The sequence below is a fragment of the Myotis myotis genome, unplaced genomic scaffold (genome assembly GCF_014108235.1).
Source record: "Myotis myotis isolate mMyoMyo1 unplaced genomic scaffold, mMyoMyo1.p scaffold_m19_p_5, whole genome shotgun sequence".
Taxonomy (NCBI): domain Eukaryota; kingdom Metazoa; phylum Chordata; class Mammalia; order Chiroptera; family Vespertilionidae; genus Myotis; species Myotis myotis.
In genome coordinates, this window is record NW_023416357.1 from 80,850,186 (window position 1) to 80,866,921 (window position 16,736).

Here is a 16,736-nt window from a genome sequence, read left to right on the forward strand (position 1 = left end):
AGGGTGAAGGTAAGATCTATGAGGAAATGGAATTTATTTTTTTAAATATATTTTTATTGATTTCAGAGAGGGAGAGAGAGATAGAAACATCAATGATGAGAGAGAATCACTGATTTGCTACCTCCTGCATGCCCCCCACTGGGGATTGAGCCCACAACCAGGGCACGTGCCCTTGGCCAGAATCGAACCTGGGACCCTTCAGTCCGCAGGCCGACGCTGTATCCACTGAGCCAAACCAGCTAGGGCGGAAGTGGAATTTAAGTAACTGCCAGGCCAGGGTGTTGGAAGTCTCATCAGTGTGGATACTGAAATCAGCAAACACGGTGGCAGGGGTGGTGTTGGTGAGATCCAGGAGTCACACTCTGTGTTGTGGGCAGCAGAGATGACCCCTGACATGCCACAGTTTAACTGCTCATGAGACCTCTCCCTGGCCACATTTCGGCTGGTTTGAGCCCCTTCCTCTCCTAAGTAAATGTTGCAGATAATATAAAGCCAAAGACGAGTGGGAGGAAAAGTGGTCATTTCCTTAGGCTCAAATGACAGTGTAACCATAAAGGAAAGTTAGGAATTTATTACTGAAGCTCTCGAAGCTTCAATTTCCTAATGAAAAATGGAAATAATAGCAGTACCTACTTACCTCACAGAATGGTGATGCATATTTAATGAGGTACTGCATGCAAATGATAACATTGAACATGTCAGCATTGTTCTCAAGTGCCTATTAGTTCGTTTAACTCTCATAGTAACCTTATGTGGGAGATTTTAGTTAATCCCCAGTTTACAGATGAAAAACGTTGCCAGGTGGTGATGTTGCCGGTACCTGGAGAGAATGAAAAGGGGGGTCCTAACTCCCGGAGGCTCACAAATCCTCCAATTTCTGCTAGAGGGGAGAGCACCCTATCCCCATGAAAGTAGGCACAAAAGCAGGCGGCGGGCGGAGAGGACCGAGTATGGCCTGCGCGGCAATGGCGCCCTCCGGTGGCGGAAGTAAAAAGCGCAGCCGGTGGGCTGGATCGGGCGCTAGCGAAGGGCACGGGGGGGGGGGGGGGGGTGAGTAATGAGGCCAGGACCCGACCGACATTCCGGAGATCCGAGAGGCTGGAGTAGGACCCCCGAAGGCATAGACCGACGAGGCCCCGCGTTCCTGGCGACAAACCTAGGCCAGGTGTCGCGACCCCGCCCACCTGCAGGTTATCGGCAGCCGTAACCGCACGCCCCTTCCAGCGGCGGCTCTTCCGGACGCCTCCGAGCTCGGAGTGGGATCCTGCTCGGGCGACGGGAGCTGGTTTGCATCAGGGCGATGGGTGCTGTAGGAGCCCAGGCCTACACCCAGCAGGAGCCGCGCGCCGGAGGGGCAACCCAGGTCACATCCCGGGTGCACGTGGAGAGGGAGACGCGCTGGCCAAAGGAGCCCAGAAGGGGCGGGGCTTCTCAGGACGCGCCCACGGGGCGGGGCCGGGCCCGGGGACCAATGGGCGCGTGTGCGGGGGGGGGGGGGCAGGCTCCCGGCCTGGCATCCCGGTAGCCGCAGCTGTCTTTTCCGGCATTCGTCCCCCCTCCGCGCGTAGCGGACCCCTCTGGCTCTCGGGGATCCCCCCGAGCAGCTGCATCCTCTGGGTGGGTGAGTGAGCGCTCTGCCGCACCCGGGCTGTGGGGGTGCTCATGGCCGGGGAGAAGGTGCATCGCGGCCCCCTCCTACCCGCCCCGGGAGAAAGTGGGCAGGAACCGGTGGGGGAAGGAGGATCCACCTTGCGTTGCCTGCCCGTGTTTCTGTTTTGGTGGTCGATGAGTGTATTTGGAGGGTGCCTCCTGTGGTGAGAAGCATCTGATGGGGCCAAGGAGAAGAGGAGCTGGTTTAAGATGGGTCGAGGAAGAGGGTTGACGGAGGGTGGGGCGTGGGATGGTTTGGAAGTTTCTTATTGACGTTAGGTTAGGCGACTGCAGGGGAGGGGGTCGTCTCAGAACTGCGGAGGAGGGGGTGAGGAGGGCTTCCTGCCCGTAACTCACTTCCCTTTTGGGGGATTTGCTTCCTCTTCTATGGCTAGCTAAGAAGGAAGAGAATCTCTGCCCCTTTCCAGAACCACTGTCATCTCTAGTCTCAGGGATATGGGGGAAGGTGTGGCCCTCAAAAGCTGAAAGGGGCCTTGATACTCAAACCCTGCCATTGTTGGGGCAGTGGCCAGGGCCCCCCACTAATTCTTTATGTATATATGTTTCCTTGCAGCTCTCCCTTTGGGTGTAAGGCATCTGGGTGTTTGCTTAGAGGGTGTATTTTTGGGGGGCAGAGAGGGCTCAGTGGAGCTGCTCTCCATTCAGCACACTCTCTTGTGCAGGTCTCATAATCCGTGGCTGGCCTCCTCTACCTGCTCGCAGCCATGGCCAGTGAAAACTCCCCTTTGCTGGCCTACCGGCTCCTGGGGGAGGAGGGGGTTGCCTTCCCTGCCAGTGGGGCTGGAGGACCTGGAGGTGAATCTGCCCGGAAGCTCTCCACCTTCCTGGGTGTGGTGGTGCCCACGGTACTGTCCATGTTCAGTATAGTTGTCTTCCTGAGGATTGGTGAGTGGACGTGGGGAGGGGCTTACAGGGGGTGAAGTGGGGAGCAGGGGGTGTGGGATGAGGTTGTGGAAGGGCTGGAGGTAACTGAAGACCAGTGGGTGAGGGGTGGTGGGGGTGGGAATGAGCGCCCTCTGACCTGCTTTGCCCCTCATGTTCCAGGGTTCGTGGTGGGCCATGCCGGGCTGCTGCAGGCTTTGGCCATGCTCCTGGTTGCCTACTTCATCCTGGCGCTCACTGTCCTCTCTGTCTGTGCCATTGCCACCAACGGAGCTGTTCGGGGCGGTGGAGCCTATTGTATCCTCCAGTGTTGATGGACTTGGGGTCTGGGCTCTTCCATCTTGTAGGGAGGAGGCAGGGGTCACTCCCCCCATCCCTTGGGGGGCAGGGCAAGAGGAAGCAAGCTCTAATGAATGTTCTGGAGGCAGGCTGAAATGGGGAAGGTGACCAACATGGCTTTACATGTTAGTGCCACCTTCTAGTCCACCAGGTATCTTCCAGCTGTCATTTTGGTCCTCCTAACATTCTTGTTGATTAGATTGCATTCATGTTACAGGGGAGGAAACTGGAATTCAAGAGCACCAGGAACTTGTGTGAAGCCACAAGGCTTGGAATTGGCTGTGCCCTGGGAACACATGTAGATAGACCAGACTGTAGGGTCAGCTGCAGAATGCTCTGTGCCAGGGCCCTTCCTCATGCTCCTTTTCCCTTAACACTCACTCCCTGTTTCCACTTTTAGTCATGATCAGCCGGACCCTGGGACCTGAGGTTGGAGGCAGCATCGGCCTCATGTTCTACCTGGCTAATGTCTGTGGCTGTGCTGTCTCCCTGTTGGGGCTGGTGGAGTCCATGCTTGATGTCTTCGGGGCAGGTCTGTTCTCCCCACCCTTGTCATGGAAGCTCTGTGGGTTTGCAGGGTCTGGGATGCTGGAATTGTAAGGAAAAGAGGCCCTTCCCAGGAGAGGGGCGAAGTGCCCCATTAGCTTGTCTTTCTTGAGGTTTTACCGTGTGCCCAGCCATGTGTAGATGTCCAAGAGACTGTCCTGGCCCACAGGGAGCTTACCATCCAGTCTCAGAGGCCAGCTAATACCCCTAAAATCGACTGCAAGATTAGTGGTACACACCAGGCAGGGCTTGGATGCTGGGATTCAGTTTAGTGAGGGAATAGGGAAGGTGGCCTGAGGATAGGTGGGCCAAAGTGGGGGTGGGGGTGGGGGTGGGGTGGGGAGGGTCTATTCCTGCTTTGTGTCATGGTTAGGGTCCCTTCAAGGGGCCTGGCCTTCTAACTCTGTTTCTTCCTCTGCAGATGCCACAGGGTCCAGTGGGCTCCGGGTCCTGCCCCAGGGCTACGGCTGGAGTTTGCTTTATGGCACCCTGCTTCTGGGCCTGGTGGGTGGGGTCTGCACGCTGGGGGCTGGCCTCTATGCCCGTGCCTCCTTCCTCACATTCCTGCTGGTCTCCGGTTCCCTGGCCTCAGTGCTGGTCAGCTTTGTGGCTGTGGGGCCCAGGGTCATCCAGTTGACCCCTCGGCCTGGCCCCAATGGCTCCTCCCTGCCACCCCAGGTTGGCCACTTCACCGGCTTCAATAGCAGCACCCTGAAGGCCAACTTGGGCGGTGAGCTGGGCTCATGGGTGCTGGGGCAGGCATGTGTGGGAGCTGGGCCCTTGGAATCCCTGCATGAGAACAGATGTCATAGCGAATTGGGGGCAGGAGACTGGGCCTCGGAGCAGAGCAGTTTAAATAAGATCTGTTTGGTGTGGGTTGGCTGCTGTGTGTCTGGCCCAGCAGGCCGCAAGAGGTGACCGCAAGACAGTCACTGCCTTAGAGGAACTTGTTTAGTTGGAGAGATAAGATGCACATTCAGGAAACAATTAAGTAGCATAATAGACTGCATGTGATTCAAGTAGACAAGAATCACAGAGGAGTCAAGAGGAGTCAGATGGGAGTATGGGCTGGGGAGGTGGGAGTAGGCGGAGCTGGAGGTGGCCCGAGGTAGGCTGGGGAATTCAGGTAGGTGCGGGAAGGAAGGTGTCTCGGGAAAGAGTATAGATGAGGCCTGGAGGGAGGAACTGTGTACACAGGAGTAGGAGGTGATGAGGAGCTGAGCCAGGCCATGATGGGTCAGGGGTAGGGTCTTGGTGAGTTTGGTGGGGGAAATGGGGTTGTGGAATGTGAGGAATGGGTGGCAGGGCCGAGATGCCTGGATCACAGAGAGATGGTAACACCTCCTCCCTGGGAACAATCCTTCCTCAGCTGGCTACGCAAAGGACTACACCACAGGGGCCATGATGACCTTTGCCAGCGTTTTTGCCGTTCTTTTTAATGGCTGCACAGGCATCATGGCTGGCGCCAACATGTCTGGTGAGAGTCCCTGCCTACTGCCTCTTGGGGGTGGGGGCTGCCACCCTGGGCCCCTACCTGGGTACTGAGGACTCAGGGATGTAGGGGATGGTGGAAGGCTGATCTTCCTCCCTCTGCCCCCCTCCCTCCAGGCGAGCTGAAGGACCCCAGCCGGGCGATTCCTCTGGGCACCATTGTAGCTGTCGCCTACACCTTTTTCATCTACATCCTGCTTTTCTTCCTCTCCAGTTTTACCTGTGACAGGTGCCTGGGGAGGGGGTGAGCCCTGCCCTCTAGGGAGTGAAGGGGTTGTTGGGACAAGGTTGATGCACCGGGATCACCAAAGAGAGCACAGGCTGGAGCACAAGTTGTTGGGGTAAAGGGGAAAATGGGAACTGTTTCTCCCAAGGGAGAGAGAGAGAGAGAGAGAGAGCTGCTGCAGCTGCCAATGGGAGGGTTGGCTAAGTGATAGATAACCCGCAGCCAGCATTTGCCATGTGCCTGGTACTGTTATAAGCACTTGGTTTGAGGGTGGGGAATGACTTTCTAGTCAAATTCCATAAACAGTTGGCTCCTTGTTCATATACTGCTGGGAATGTCTGTCCAAAGCAGCCCAACAAGAACCCATGAATGTCAAGTCCGTCCCCCTGGCACACTTGATCTGTTACTGTGGTCCCTGAGATAGGAGCTGGATCAGTTGAGAACAGTGACCTCTTAACCTCACACAATGTGGTGGGTGCTTTTCTCACAAGGACCCCAGGTGGCTGCACATTTCTTTTCCATGTCTTCCTCTTTCCCTTCCTGAAGGATCCTGCTGCAGGAGGATTATGGGTTCTTTCGTGCCATCAGCCTGTGGCCCCCACTGGTGTTGATTGGCATCTATGCCACATCAATCTCAGCCTCCATGAGCTCCCTTATTGGTGCCTCCCGCATCCTCCACGCCCTGGCCCAGGACGACCTCTTTGGTGCGCTGTCCCCTGCCTCCTTGCCCAGCTCTGAGCATGCCCTCTGTGTCTGTCTCAGTCTGTGCTTGGCCCAGGCTAATGTGCTGCTGCATTTCTGTTTGCACAGGAATGATCTTGGCACCAGCCAAGGTGGTATCCCAAGGGGGGAACCCCTGGGGGGCTGTGCTCTATTCATGGGGCCTAGTCCAGGTAAGCCTTTCTCTTTAATCTGCCCTTCCCCTCACCCTAGGCCCTCTCCGGGTATGCTTGCAGGATCAGGAGGAGCTAAGTTGTGGGCTGGGAGATATAAACGACAAGGCAGGATGCATTGGCATTTGGTGGGGAGTAGCTCAAATGCCCAGCCTTTTGGTCCTTGTCCAGCTGGTGCTCCTAGTTGGGAAGCTGAACACACTGGCTGCTGTGGTTACTGTCTTCTACTTGGTGGCCTATGCTGCAGTGGACCTGTCCTGCCTGAGCCTGGAGTGGGCCTCAGCCCCCAACTTCCGGTGAGACAATGCCTGTGTCCCCTGAAAAAGAGGATGAATAGGAAGGACTCAGACCAAGGGGGGTAAACCTGGGAATGGAATGGAGTGGCCTGGTGTTCAGGGCTGGCCCTGAGTGTCCTTCCTTCTCTCTGTCCACCTGCAGCCCCACCTTCAGCCTGTTCTCCTGGCACACCTGCTTGCTGGGGGTAGCCTCCTGCCTGCTCATGATGTTTCTCATCAGCCCCGGGGCTGCAGGTGGCTCCCTGCTGCTCATGGGCCTGCTTTGTGGCCTGCTCACAGCTCGAGGCGGCCCCAGCAGCTGGGGCTACGTCAGCCAGGCCTTGCTTTTTCACCAGGTTGGGGGATCTCCGAGGAGGGTGGGAAGGGGAGGAGGCAGTCTGGGAAAGCCCACCCTACAAAGAGGCTTCCTCTTCCCTAGACTAGAGTTGGGGTTCCTGTCTGGTAGGTGTCGAGTAGGGGTTGCCCAATTGAGCCCTTCCTCCCCACCACCTCACCCTGTCCCCAGGTCCGTAAATACCTGCTTCGCCTGGACGTGCGGAAGGATCATGTGAAATTCTGGAGACCCCAGCTGCTGCTCCTGGTGGGGAACCCCCGGGGCGCCCTGCCTCTGCTTCGGTTGGCCAACCAGCTCAAGAAGGGAGGCCTCTATGTGCTGGGCCACGTCACGCTGGGAGACCTTGGTGAGTTGCCCGCCACTTCTCCTTTGCTTCTTGTCTCAGACGTTCTTGTTATTCTTTGCGTCCCAGAGGCCTCATGCTTCTTCCCAGATGACCCTTCCATCCAGCACACAGCCCTGCCCGCACTTTTCCTTCTGCGTACTTGGGGCTTGGACTCTAGGAGAAAGAACCTGAGCTTGGCCCACATTTGCTGCCTTCCTTCTTCGTAGACTGCCTGCCCTCGGACCCTGTGCAGCCACAGTATGGGGCGTGGCTGAGCCTTGTGGACCGGGCCCAAGTGAAAGCCTTTGTGGACCTCACCCTCTCACCCTCTGTGCGCCAGGGGGCTCAGCATCTGCTGCGGATCTCAGGCCTTGGTGAGCTGCTCCTCCCTGGATCCCCTCTGACCCCTCTGTGGCCCTTGTCAGTCTCTGCTTCCCTCCCCTCCACCACCCGAGAGAGTAAACTACAGACTGCAAACCCCAAAACGAACCCACAATCTAATGCAGATAAGATGTGGCACTCAAAGATAATAAGACAGTATGTGATCAGGTCTTGGAATAGATGCTTAAGGACTAAACACATTATTTTTTTCTGATCCAAAAATTGGGGCACAGGCTCTGAAAACAGAGCCTGTATTTGTATTTCTGGGGACAAAGGGAGTATTATCTGAAGCTGGGGCTGCCCCATCAAATCTGTGACAGATGGTTTCTAACCACCCGAGTTCAAAGAAAGGAAGACCAGTGGGCACTTTTGTGGCCTGCAAAGGGTTTTTAATGAGATAGTATCTCAGCTGGGCCTTGAAGGGGTGGAAAAGTAGGGAGGGCTGTAACACGGCCTCCACAAAGATTTGGAGGGCGTGTGGGGCTGATGCGTTTGGGTGGAAGATTCCCAGCTTGCGATTGTTGTAGTGCTGAGGCCTCTGGCCTTGCACCCCAGCTTCCTCCAAATCTGTGCTCAGCTGCCTCCTCTTTTCTTAATCTTGGGGCTGGCATCTGAGCCCTCTCTGAGTGCATGCTTCCTTCTCCACTTAGAATCTGGCTAAAGATCAAGTGTTGGACGTTGCCCTGTTGGGTGTAAGTCAGAACCCTGGAACATGCTCAAGAGGGGGTGTGACTAGTTTAAATTGTAAGATCAGCTAGAGTTCAGGGGTTGAGGTGTTGGGGATGCTATCAAGTGTATGAGATAGACCCTGGAGCATCTAAGGGCCCGGTCTCTTTTGCGGGGAAACCTGTGCCAAGCAAGAGACCTACTTTAAGGAAATTTACCCGCAGAAAATGATTCAAATAAAAGCAAAATGATTTCCTTTAAGTTTCCTTTAAACAAATTCTCCTGGCAACCCATTTGTTTCAAGAGAAAGGATCTTAGAAGAGGTCGCAGAGTCAGCCCTTTTAAAGGGGGGGTATTATCTGATTCCACATTGGTTGTTCAAAAATAAAAAACCAGGAGCCGTTGGCAGGGACTTGGGGCACTGTGGTTGGTGCACACACCGGCCCAGTGGCTCAGAGAATGGGCTCTGGTGCTGAGTGCATTGTGTTTACCTGCCACCCCTGTACCTGCCAGCCGTGAATCTTTGGGCAGGTGACTTCACCGCCCTGTGCCTCAGTGTCCTTATCTGTAAAAGGGAGTGAGTAAATAGTCCCTATGAAATTGCATTGCTTCAAGGATTAATGAGTTAGATAAAACACAAAGTGCTTTCAACAGGATATGGCCCCTGGTTAGCATGCAGATGGTAGCGGTCCCTTTCCCAGGGATCATGCTTTGGACATGCCATCATTAGGGAAACAGATTGTGCAGCACCGAGTCCTCCCGCAGCGGAGTCTGCAAGCTGTTTCCCTGGATATCGAGGCCATCAGCTTGACTAATCAGGGGTCTGGCCCGCCCAGAGGAGTCAGACGCTCATTGCCCATCATGAAAAATGTGTGTTGCTAGAAGCTTGGAGTGAATACATTTTACTGCCACTGAAAGTGCGCGTTAGTTAAAAGAGTCTTAAGGTGAAACTTAGCTTATTTATTTATTTATTTATTTATTTATTTATTTATTTATTTTTAAAGGGGAGAATGATGATTTTTATTTTTTTAAAATATATTTTGATTTTTTTAGAGAGAGGAAGGGAGAGGGATAGAGAGTTAGAAACATCGATGAGAGAGAAACATCCATCAGCTGCCTCCTGCACACTCCCTACTGGGGATGTGCCCGCCACCAAGGTACATGCCCTTGATCAGACTGGAACCTGGGACCCTTGAGTCCGAAGACTGACGCTCTATCCACTGAGCCAAACCGGTTAGGGCAAAACTTAGCCTATTTAAATGGGGGGATTAGTCATGGAGATGAATCAAATAAATGCATGAGAAAGTGTTTGGGGAAACTAAAACTCATTATGCAAACCTGCATAATGTTGCCCTAAGAACCCAAGCACAGTACAAACAAATGTCACACCTGATGTTGCCATCAGCATACATGAGTGGATGCGTATAGTGTGGTATAAACTCAGCTGGTGAGTCTGATTCCTGTTGTTTTCTTCCTATCTCCCCCTATCTGCCCCCAGGTGGCATGAAGCCCAACACCTTGGTCCTGGGTTTCTACGATGATGCTGTACCCCAGGATCACTTCCTGACAGACCCGGCTTTTTCTGAGCCTGCTAATGGTACCCAGGAGGGCGGGTCCCCAGCCCTGAGTACCCTGTTCCCTCCACCCCGGGCTCCTGGGAGCCCCCGAGCTCTAAGTCCTCAGGACTACGTGGCCACAGTGGTAGACGCCCTCAAGATGAACAAGAATGTGGTTCTGGCAAGAGCCTGTGGGGCCCTGCCCCCTGAGCGTCTGAGCCGGGGGTCCGGCAGTACCTCTCAGCAGCATCATGTGGATGTGTGGCCCCTCAACCTGCTGCGGCCTCGGGGTGGCCCTGGCTATGTGGACGTCTGTGGCCTCTTCCTGCTGCAGATGGCAACCATCTTGGGCATGGTACCTGCTTGGCACAGTGCCCGGCTCCGGATCTTCTTGTGCCTTGGGCCTCAAGAGGCCCCTGGGGCGGCTGAGGAGCGTCTCCGGGCCCTGCTGAGCCAGCTGCGGATCCGGGCGGAGGTGCAGGAGGTGGTGTGGGGTGACGGGGCTGGGTCCGGACAGCCCGAGGAGGAGGAGGAAGGGGACTTTGTGAACAGCAGGCGGGGAGACTCCGAGGCAGAGGCCCTGGCCTGCAGTGCCAATTGCCTGGTTCGGGCCCAGCAAGGGCGCGGCAGAGGAGGGCCTGGTGGGCCTGAGGGTGGGGATGGTGAGGAGGGGCCCACCACCGCTCTCACCTTTCTGTACTTGCCGCGGCCACCTGCTGATCCTGCCCGGTACCCCCACTACCTGGCCCTGCTGGAGATTCTGAGCCGGGATCTGGGCCCCACGCTGCTCATTCATGGTGTCACCCCTGTCACTTGCACTGATCTCTGATGCCTTGTTGCTGAAGTAGAGTGTCTTGGCTGGCAGCCCCCCTTCATAGCAGATGAGGAGGGAAGGGCTGCCTCCTGCCTGCCCTGAACATGGGACACATGGCCAGGGGGAGGTACTAGGGGGTCCTGGGCTAGGGCAGCTCTAGATCTCTAGGAGCGGGGGCCCTGACGCACTGATGAATGCAGGGCAGCCCTCCCTGCCCAGCCAGGGGGAGGGGGAGTCAGCTCTGCCCCCTCCTTCTCCACACCGGTGCCTTGATGGGGGCTAGGTCTCTGCTTGAGACTCTAGGCTACCTCAGTCTCCCCCTCACCTGACAGACTCGCTGACCCCGAGGTTGTGATGTTTTTGTTCTGTTTTATTTTTCTAACTGCTGAACCGAATAAAAGACCTAAACACTACTGTGGCTCAACACTGCTGGCGGGGGTGGGGGTGGGGTAGGGGGGACAGGAAGAGGGAGAGGTCTGTATGGCCGGGATGGGGGAGAGAGGAGCGCTGGGGTGTCCCAGGGGCGAGGAGGCCACGTGCAGGGCTGGCGGAGGCAGCCCGGGGAGGCTCGTGGCCACGGAGGCTGCCCGCAGCCCCCAGACCCGGGCTCCAGCGAAAGCCCTGCCTCCTGGGCAGCAGGGGGCCGGCTCCGGGGGAGGGGGAGGGGGGTAAGAGGGGGGGAGACGCCGTTTAGAGCCCGGGGGGGCCACGTGACCCTCCCCCAGGAATGCGCTTGCGTCACCGGGGGCGTGGCCTTCCCTCAATTAGGGAGGAAGGGGGGTGAGAAAGCCAGAAAAAGTTTCTTTCCCGGAGTCCCAAACGGGGTGTGTGACGGAAGGAGGGAGACAGGCCAGGGGCCCGGGGCTCCGTGGGACCCTGATCGCTGTGCGCAGCCCCCGTTCCAGGCCATGTCGGGGCCCACCTGGCTCCCCCCCAGGCAGCCAGAGCCCCCCCGAACCCCTCAGGGGCGAGCTCTCCCCCGAGGCGCGCCGGGGCCGCCGCCAGCCCACGGAGCGGGTAAGGCAGCGCGAGGGCACCCCGCGAGCCGGCTCCCGCCGCCCCTTCCCCAAGCGGGGCTGGGACCAGGGACCCCTGCCCTCGCGGCGGCCGTCCGGTCCCACTCTCCGATCCCGGGTGTGGGTGTGGGTGTGGGTGGGAGGAGAAGAGGGACCGAGAGGGCACCTCCACCAGTGTCACCTTCGCCCCTTCCCCATCTCCATCTTCACTCTGCTTTAACTCATCCCAGCGCTCCAGCCCCACCCCAGGGTCAATTTTTGCCCCGTCCCGGCTGAGCAGTGTTACCAGGCCCCTGGGGGATTGGAGGATCGCGGGCCGGCCTGGGTGGGGTGCCGTGGAGCACCCCCGCGCTCGCAGGTAAGAACCAGATTTGGGGAGGGGTGCATAGCGCCCTGGGCAGGAGGGGAGGCCATGTGATGTGCATTCTCCCTGCTTTTGCTCTATCCCCAGGGACTCCCCCCAGACCGGGGCCGGCTGCACCCAGGAAGTCTGGATGCCGAGATAGATTCCCTCACTAACATGTTGGCTGAGCTGGATGGGGGTCGAGGTCATGCCCCAAGGCGGCCTGACCGGCAGGTGAGCCCCCATTCCTCCCCTGTCCCTTCTCCCTTGCCCCCCTTCCCTCACCCCAATCTCTGTCTTCCCTGTGCGCCCAGCACACCCCACTTCCCCCCTCTATGTGAGTGATGCACACACCCGCCCAGGAGCTGGGCCACCAGAGCTTAGTGGGTTGTCAGCCACTCCGGGGTGGGCCCTTGTCAGAAACCAGCCCTTCCCTGGGTGACACACACGCGGGTGGGGGTGGGTTTCCACAGATGCGTGTCCTGTAATGACCTGCTCACTCCTTTTGGTCTGCATTTCTCCCCAGGTCTATGAGCCCCCTCAGCCCCCTGCCTACCGCCCTGGCGCAGGCTCCCTGAAGCTGAATGGAGGGGGTGTTCCTCCCCCGCTGCTCCCAGCATCCCCCTATGGGGGCCCCACTCCAGCCTCCTATGCTACAGCCAGCACTCCTGCTGGCCCTGCCTTTCCTGTGCAAGTGAAGGTGGCACAGCCAGTGAGAGGCTGTGGCCCTCCAAGGGGGGGACCCTCTCAGGCCTCAGGGCCCCTGCTGGGCCCCCACTATCCTCTCCCAGGCCGAGGCGAAGTCTGGGGGGCTGGCTATAGGAGCCACCGAGAGCCAGGGCTTGGGAGTAAAGAGGAGGTCGCTGGGAGCTCCAGTCCCCTAGGAGGAGGAAGAGGAAGTGGGTACGGGCACCAGGTAAGCCCAGGGGAATGGGATTTGAAGTCCTCAGACTCTGGACGCTGATTGGGTCCGGTGGGGGTGGTGTTCTAAGTCCTGGTTGTCAGGGACGGGGAGTGTCAGAGCTCCGCACCTCCCCGCCTCCCCCCAGGGGTGTGGGGCAGGTCAGGAAATGTAGGAGGGAGGGGACCGGAGTCACACACTAGCTTTTCAAGTCATGCCCTCGGACCCTGAGATGTTCTCCAGTGAGCTTTCTGGGTGGCATTTCCTGGTCACCCACAGGTATTTTGACAGCATTGAAAGCTAGAGGTAGCGCCACAAACTCCTGATTCTCAACTCCCAGGGTCCCCTGAGCCAGCCTCCTGAGGAGGAGCTGGAAAGGCTGACCAAGAAGCTGGTGCATGACATGAGCCACCCGCCCAATGGGGAGTACTTCGGTGAGCTGAGTGTGAGGGTGGGTGGACAGGGTGGGGGACTGGAGAGTCAGAGGGACACCAGCTCTGGCTTCCTGGCCTATGCCGGCTGACCCTGTCCCTCCCTGTCCCCAGGCCGATGTGGGGGCTGCGGAGAAGACGTGGTTGGGGATGGGGCCGGGGTTGTCGCCCTGGACCGCGTCTTCCACGTTGGCTGCTTTGTGTGTTCCACCTGCCGTGCCCAGCTCCGGGGCCAGCATTTCTACGCCGTGGAGAGGAGGGCGTATTGTGAGAGCTGCTACGTGGTGAGTGGTTGGGACTGGGGGCTTCCATCCAAGGTGGAAACCGATGTCCACGAGGAACAGGCTCAGGCGGGGGACTGAAACTGATACACAAGAAGGGAGAAATTAGGCAGCTAAATAGTGGCTGCTGAAGGGGAAGGACAGAAGCCCCTTACAAATGTGAGGCATTTATTTTAGAGTCAAGGGAGTGTGTTGACCACAGCACACTGTAGGGCATAGATTGAAGGGAACTGAAGCTCAGAGAGGCTACTTAACTTGTCCCAAAAGTTGCAGTGATGAGTTTTGCACTCAGATCTGTTCAAAGCCACCTTTCGCTAAATCACATGCAGGGGGCTAAACAGATGGGTGGGCTGGCAGGATGCCTGTAGGGCTGCCCTGGTCCTCCGCAGACCCCAACCTTCCTGCCCTCCTTCCCAACAGGCCACCTTGGAGAAGTGCTCCAAATGCTCTCAACCCATCCTGGACCGGATCCTTCGGGCTATGGGGAAGGCTTACCACCCTGGCTGCTTCACCTGCGTGGTGTGCCACCGGGGACTTGATGGCATTCCGTTCACGGTGGATGCCACCAGCCAGATCCACTGCATTGAGGACTTCCACAGGTCAGGCTAGGTCCCCCCCCACCTTTGTCTCAGGATGTCTGCCTTTCCTATCTTTCTCATTTCTTCACGTCCCAGTACCAGCTCCTTCTGTTTCCCACCCTTGCCATGCCTTGTTCTGGTTAACATTGCTTTCTTCCCTAAGATCCAAGACCATACCTCTGGCCTGTCCTCTTCTCTCCTGCATCCCACCTTCTCTGGGCTCCGTTGTTAGTCTCCTCCAACCCTGGGGCTTGACAACCCCCTTGGCTCTCTTGTACCCCAGGAAGTTTGCTCCACGATGTTCAGTGTGTGGTGGGGCCATCATGCCTGAGCCCGGGCAGGAGGAGACTGTGCGAATTGTTGCTCTGGATCGCAGTTTTCACATCGGCTGTTACAAGTGTGAGGTGAGGGGGCCTGGACCAGGGGAAAAGGGGTTCTTGGGGTCTGGGCTCGCTGGGTATAGTAGGACCCAGAGGTCTTGGCCTGGTGGAAAGCTGTTGCTTCTTTCTTAACAGGAGTGTGGGTTGCTGCTCTCCTCTGAGGGTGAATGTCAGGGCTGCTACCCCCTTGATGGGCACATCTTGTGCAAGGCCTGCAGTGCCTGGCGTATCCAGGAGCTCTCAGCCACCGTCACCACTGACTGCTGAGTCTTCCCAGAAGCACCTGCTGCATTCTCCCTTCCCATCTACCACCTTCCTTGACATCTACGTTTACAACTCTGCCATCAAGTACTGTCTCCTCTTCCTCCAATCATGAAATAATAATCTCGCAAGAGTTTACAAGACACTTTCAAGTCTATTGTCTCATCTGATTCTCACAGCAGCCCAACGAGGCATAATTGTTGTGGCTGCATTTTTACCTGAGAAGTGACTTCCCCAGACTGCTGGTTACCAAGTGGCAGAATCTAGGTCTTCTAAGCTCTGGTCCAATTTAAAAAAAATGTTTTTATTGACTTTAGCGAGGAAGGGATAGGTATGGAGAGATAGAAACATCGATGGGCTGCCTCTTGCACGCCACCTACTGGGGATTGAGCCTGAAACCTGGGCTTGTGCCCTGACCAGGAATCCAGCCAGTGACCTCTGGGTTCATGGGTTGACACTCAACCACTGAGCCACACTGGCCGGGCCCTGGTCCAATTTTTTGCAACTCTGCTACAGTCAGCCCTCTATATCCCTGGGTTGAATCAACTGAGGATAGAAACTATTCTGAAAAAAAGTTACAGTTAGCCTGGTTGGTGTACCTATGAATCAGGTCATGGTTCAAATTCCCAGTCAGGGTACATGCCCGGGTTGCAGGCTCGATCCCCAGTGGGGGTATACAGGAGGCAACCAATCAATGATTCTCTCTCATCATTGATGTTTCTATCTCTCTTTCCCTCTTCCTTCCTCTCTGAAATCAATAAAATATATTTTTAAAAACAGTTACATTTAGCTAATATGTACTCTGTGGTTAGGGCTACTATGGTTGCATCTGGTACTGAACATGTAGAGTTTTTTCCCTTGTTATTATTCCCTAAACAGTACAGTATAAAAACTATATACATAGCATTTACATTGTATTAGGCATTATACATAATCTAGAGATGACTTAAAGTATATAGAAGGATGTGTACAGGTTATATGCAAATACTATGCCATTTCATATAAGGGACTTAAGCATCTGAAGATTTTGGTACCCCGGGGGTCCTGAAATCGATTCCCTGCAGATACCAAAGTATACCAAGGGATGACTGAATACACTTAAAAAAAAAAAAAAAAAAAAATATATATATATATATATATATATATATATATATATTGATTTCAAAGAGAGGAAGGGAGAGGGAGAGAGAGAGAAATATCAATGATGAGAGAATCATTGATCGGCTCCCTTCTGCACACCTTACACCGGGGATCGAGCCCACAACCCAGGCATGTGCCCTAACCGGGAATCGAACTGTGACCTCCTGGTTCATAGGTCGACGCTCAACCACTGAGCCACGTAGGCTGGGCTGTATACACTCTTTTAAGTGTAGTTTGCTGTAAAGACACCCCTCCTCTCCGTGCTGGGAGTAAGGCAGCAGTATGCTCCAGGGAGGCAGCATTTCCTATAAAATCTTCACACTCACTGAACAACCCACTGACTAGATCAGTGGTTCTCAACCTTCCTAATGCCGCGACCCTTTAATACAGTTCCTCATGTTGTGGTGACCCCCAATTTCATTGTTACAAATTGAACATAATTAAAGCATAGTGATTAATCACAAAAACAATATGTAATTATATATGTGTTTTCTGATGGTCTTAGGCGACCCCTGTGAAAGGGTCGTTCGACCCCCAAAGGGGTTGCGACCCACAGGTTGAGAACCGCTGGACTAGATATTACCCCTGGGGCCATGGTTGGCAAACTGCGGCTCTTTGGCCCCTTGAGTGTGGCTCTTCCTAAGCCTTAGGAGTACCCTAATTAAGTTAATAACAATGTACCTACCTATATAGTTTAAGTTTAAAAAATTTGGCTCTCAAAAGAAATTTCAATCGTTGTACTGTTGATACTTGGCTCTGTTGACTAATGAGTTTGCCGACCACTGCCCTGGGGTGATAGTGCATTTACTCTGGGGCCAGCTAGATAATGCCTGTTGATCAAGATCTCAACCTACAACCTCTGTCATCAAAGTACTGGTTGGGGATGAGACTGAGATTTGACAGTATTACTTACAAACGGGGTCACCTGTGCCGAAGAAGAGTAAGAATAATGAGTTTTGCAGGTCCGGCATACTAGGCACCAATA

At 55.6% G+C, this 16,736-nt stretch overlaps 2 protein-coding genes across 6 annotated transcripts; both read left to right on the forward strand.

Moving 5' to 3' along the window:
* The first annotated feature begins 1,479 nt into the window (after positions 1-1,479).
* Positions 1,480-10,833, forward strand: SLC12A9 (solute carrier family 12 member 9). Of its 3 annotated transcripts, XM_036309802.1 has the most exons (13): positions 2,376-2,556; positions 2,716-2,850; positions 3,293-3,424; positions 3,860-4,168; positions 4,808-4,915; positions 5,047-5,158; positions 5,702-5,859; positions 5,966-6,048; positions 6,220-6,344; positions 6,487-6,679; positions 6,850-7,024; positions 7,231-7,377; positions 9,549-10,435. In XM_036309802.1, exons 1-13 carry the CDS (start codon positions 2,376-2,378, stop codon positions 10,433-10,435), a joined length of 2,745 nt encoding a protein of 914 aa, XP_036165695.1. The 3 variants fall into 3 exon arrangements, with proteins under 3 accessions (XP_036165697.1, XP_036165695.1, XP_036165696.1); XM_036309804.1 differs by lacking the exons at positions 5,702-5,859; positions 6,487-6,679 and adding an exon at positions 1,480-1,621 and having other exon boundaries at positions 2,334-2,556; positions 9,549-10,833; XM_036309803.1 differs by lacking the exon at positions 2,376-2,556 and having other exon boundaries at positions 2,721-2,877.
* A 343-nt stretch (positions 10,834-11,176) lies between these two features.
* On the forward strand, positions 11,177-14,757 carry TRIP6 (thyroid hormone receptor interactor 6). Of its 3 annotated transcripts, none has more exons than XM_036310351.1 (9): positions 11,178-11,437; positions 11,667-11,794; positions 11,888-12,013; positions 12,306-12,695; positions 13,021-13,114; positions 13,226-13,395; positions 13,813-13,991; positions 14,134-14,374; positions 14,486-14,757. In XM_036310351.1, exons 1-9 carry the CDS (start codon positions 11,329-11,331, stop codon positions 14,615-14,617), a joined length of 1,569 nt encoding a protein of 522 aa, XP_036166244.1. In that variant the 5' UTR covers positions 11,178-11,328; the 3' UTR covers positions 14,618-14,757. The 3 variants fall into 3 exon arrangements, with proteins under 3 accessions (XP_036166246.1, XP_036166244.1, XP_036166245.1); XM_036310352.1 differs by having other exon boundaries at positions 11,181-11,437; positions 14,254-14,374; XM_036310353.1 differs by lacking the exon at positions 12,306-12,695 and having other exon boundaries at positions 11,177-11,437.
* Positions 14,758-16,736: the final 1,979 nt, after the last annotated feature.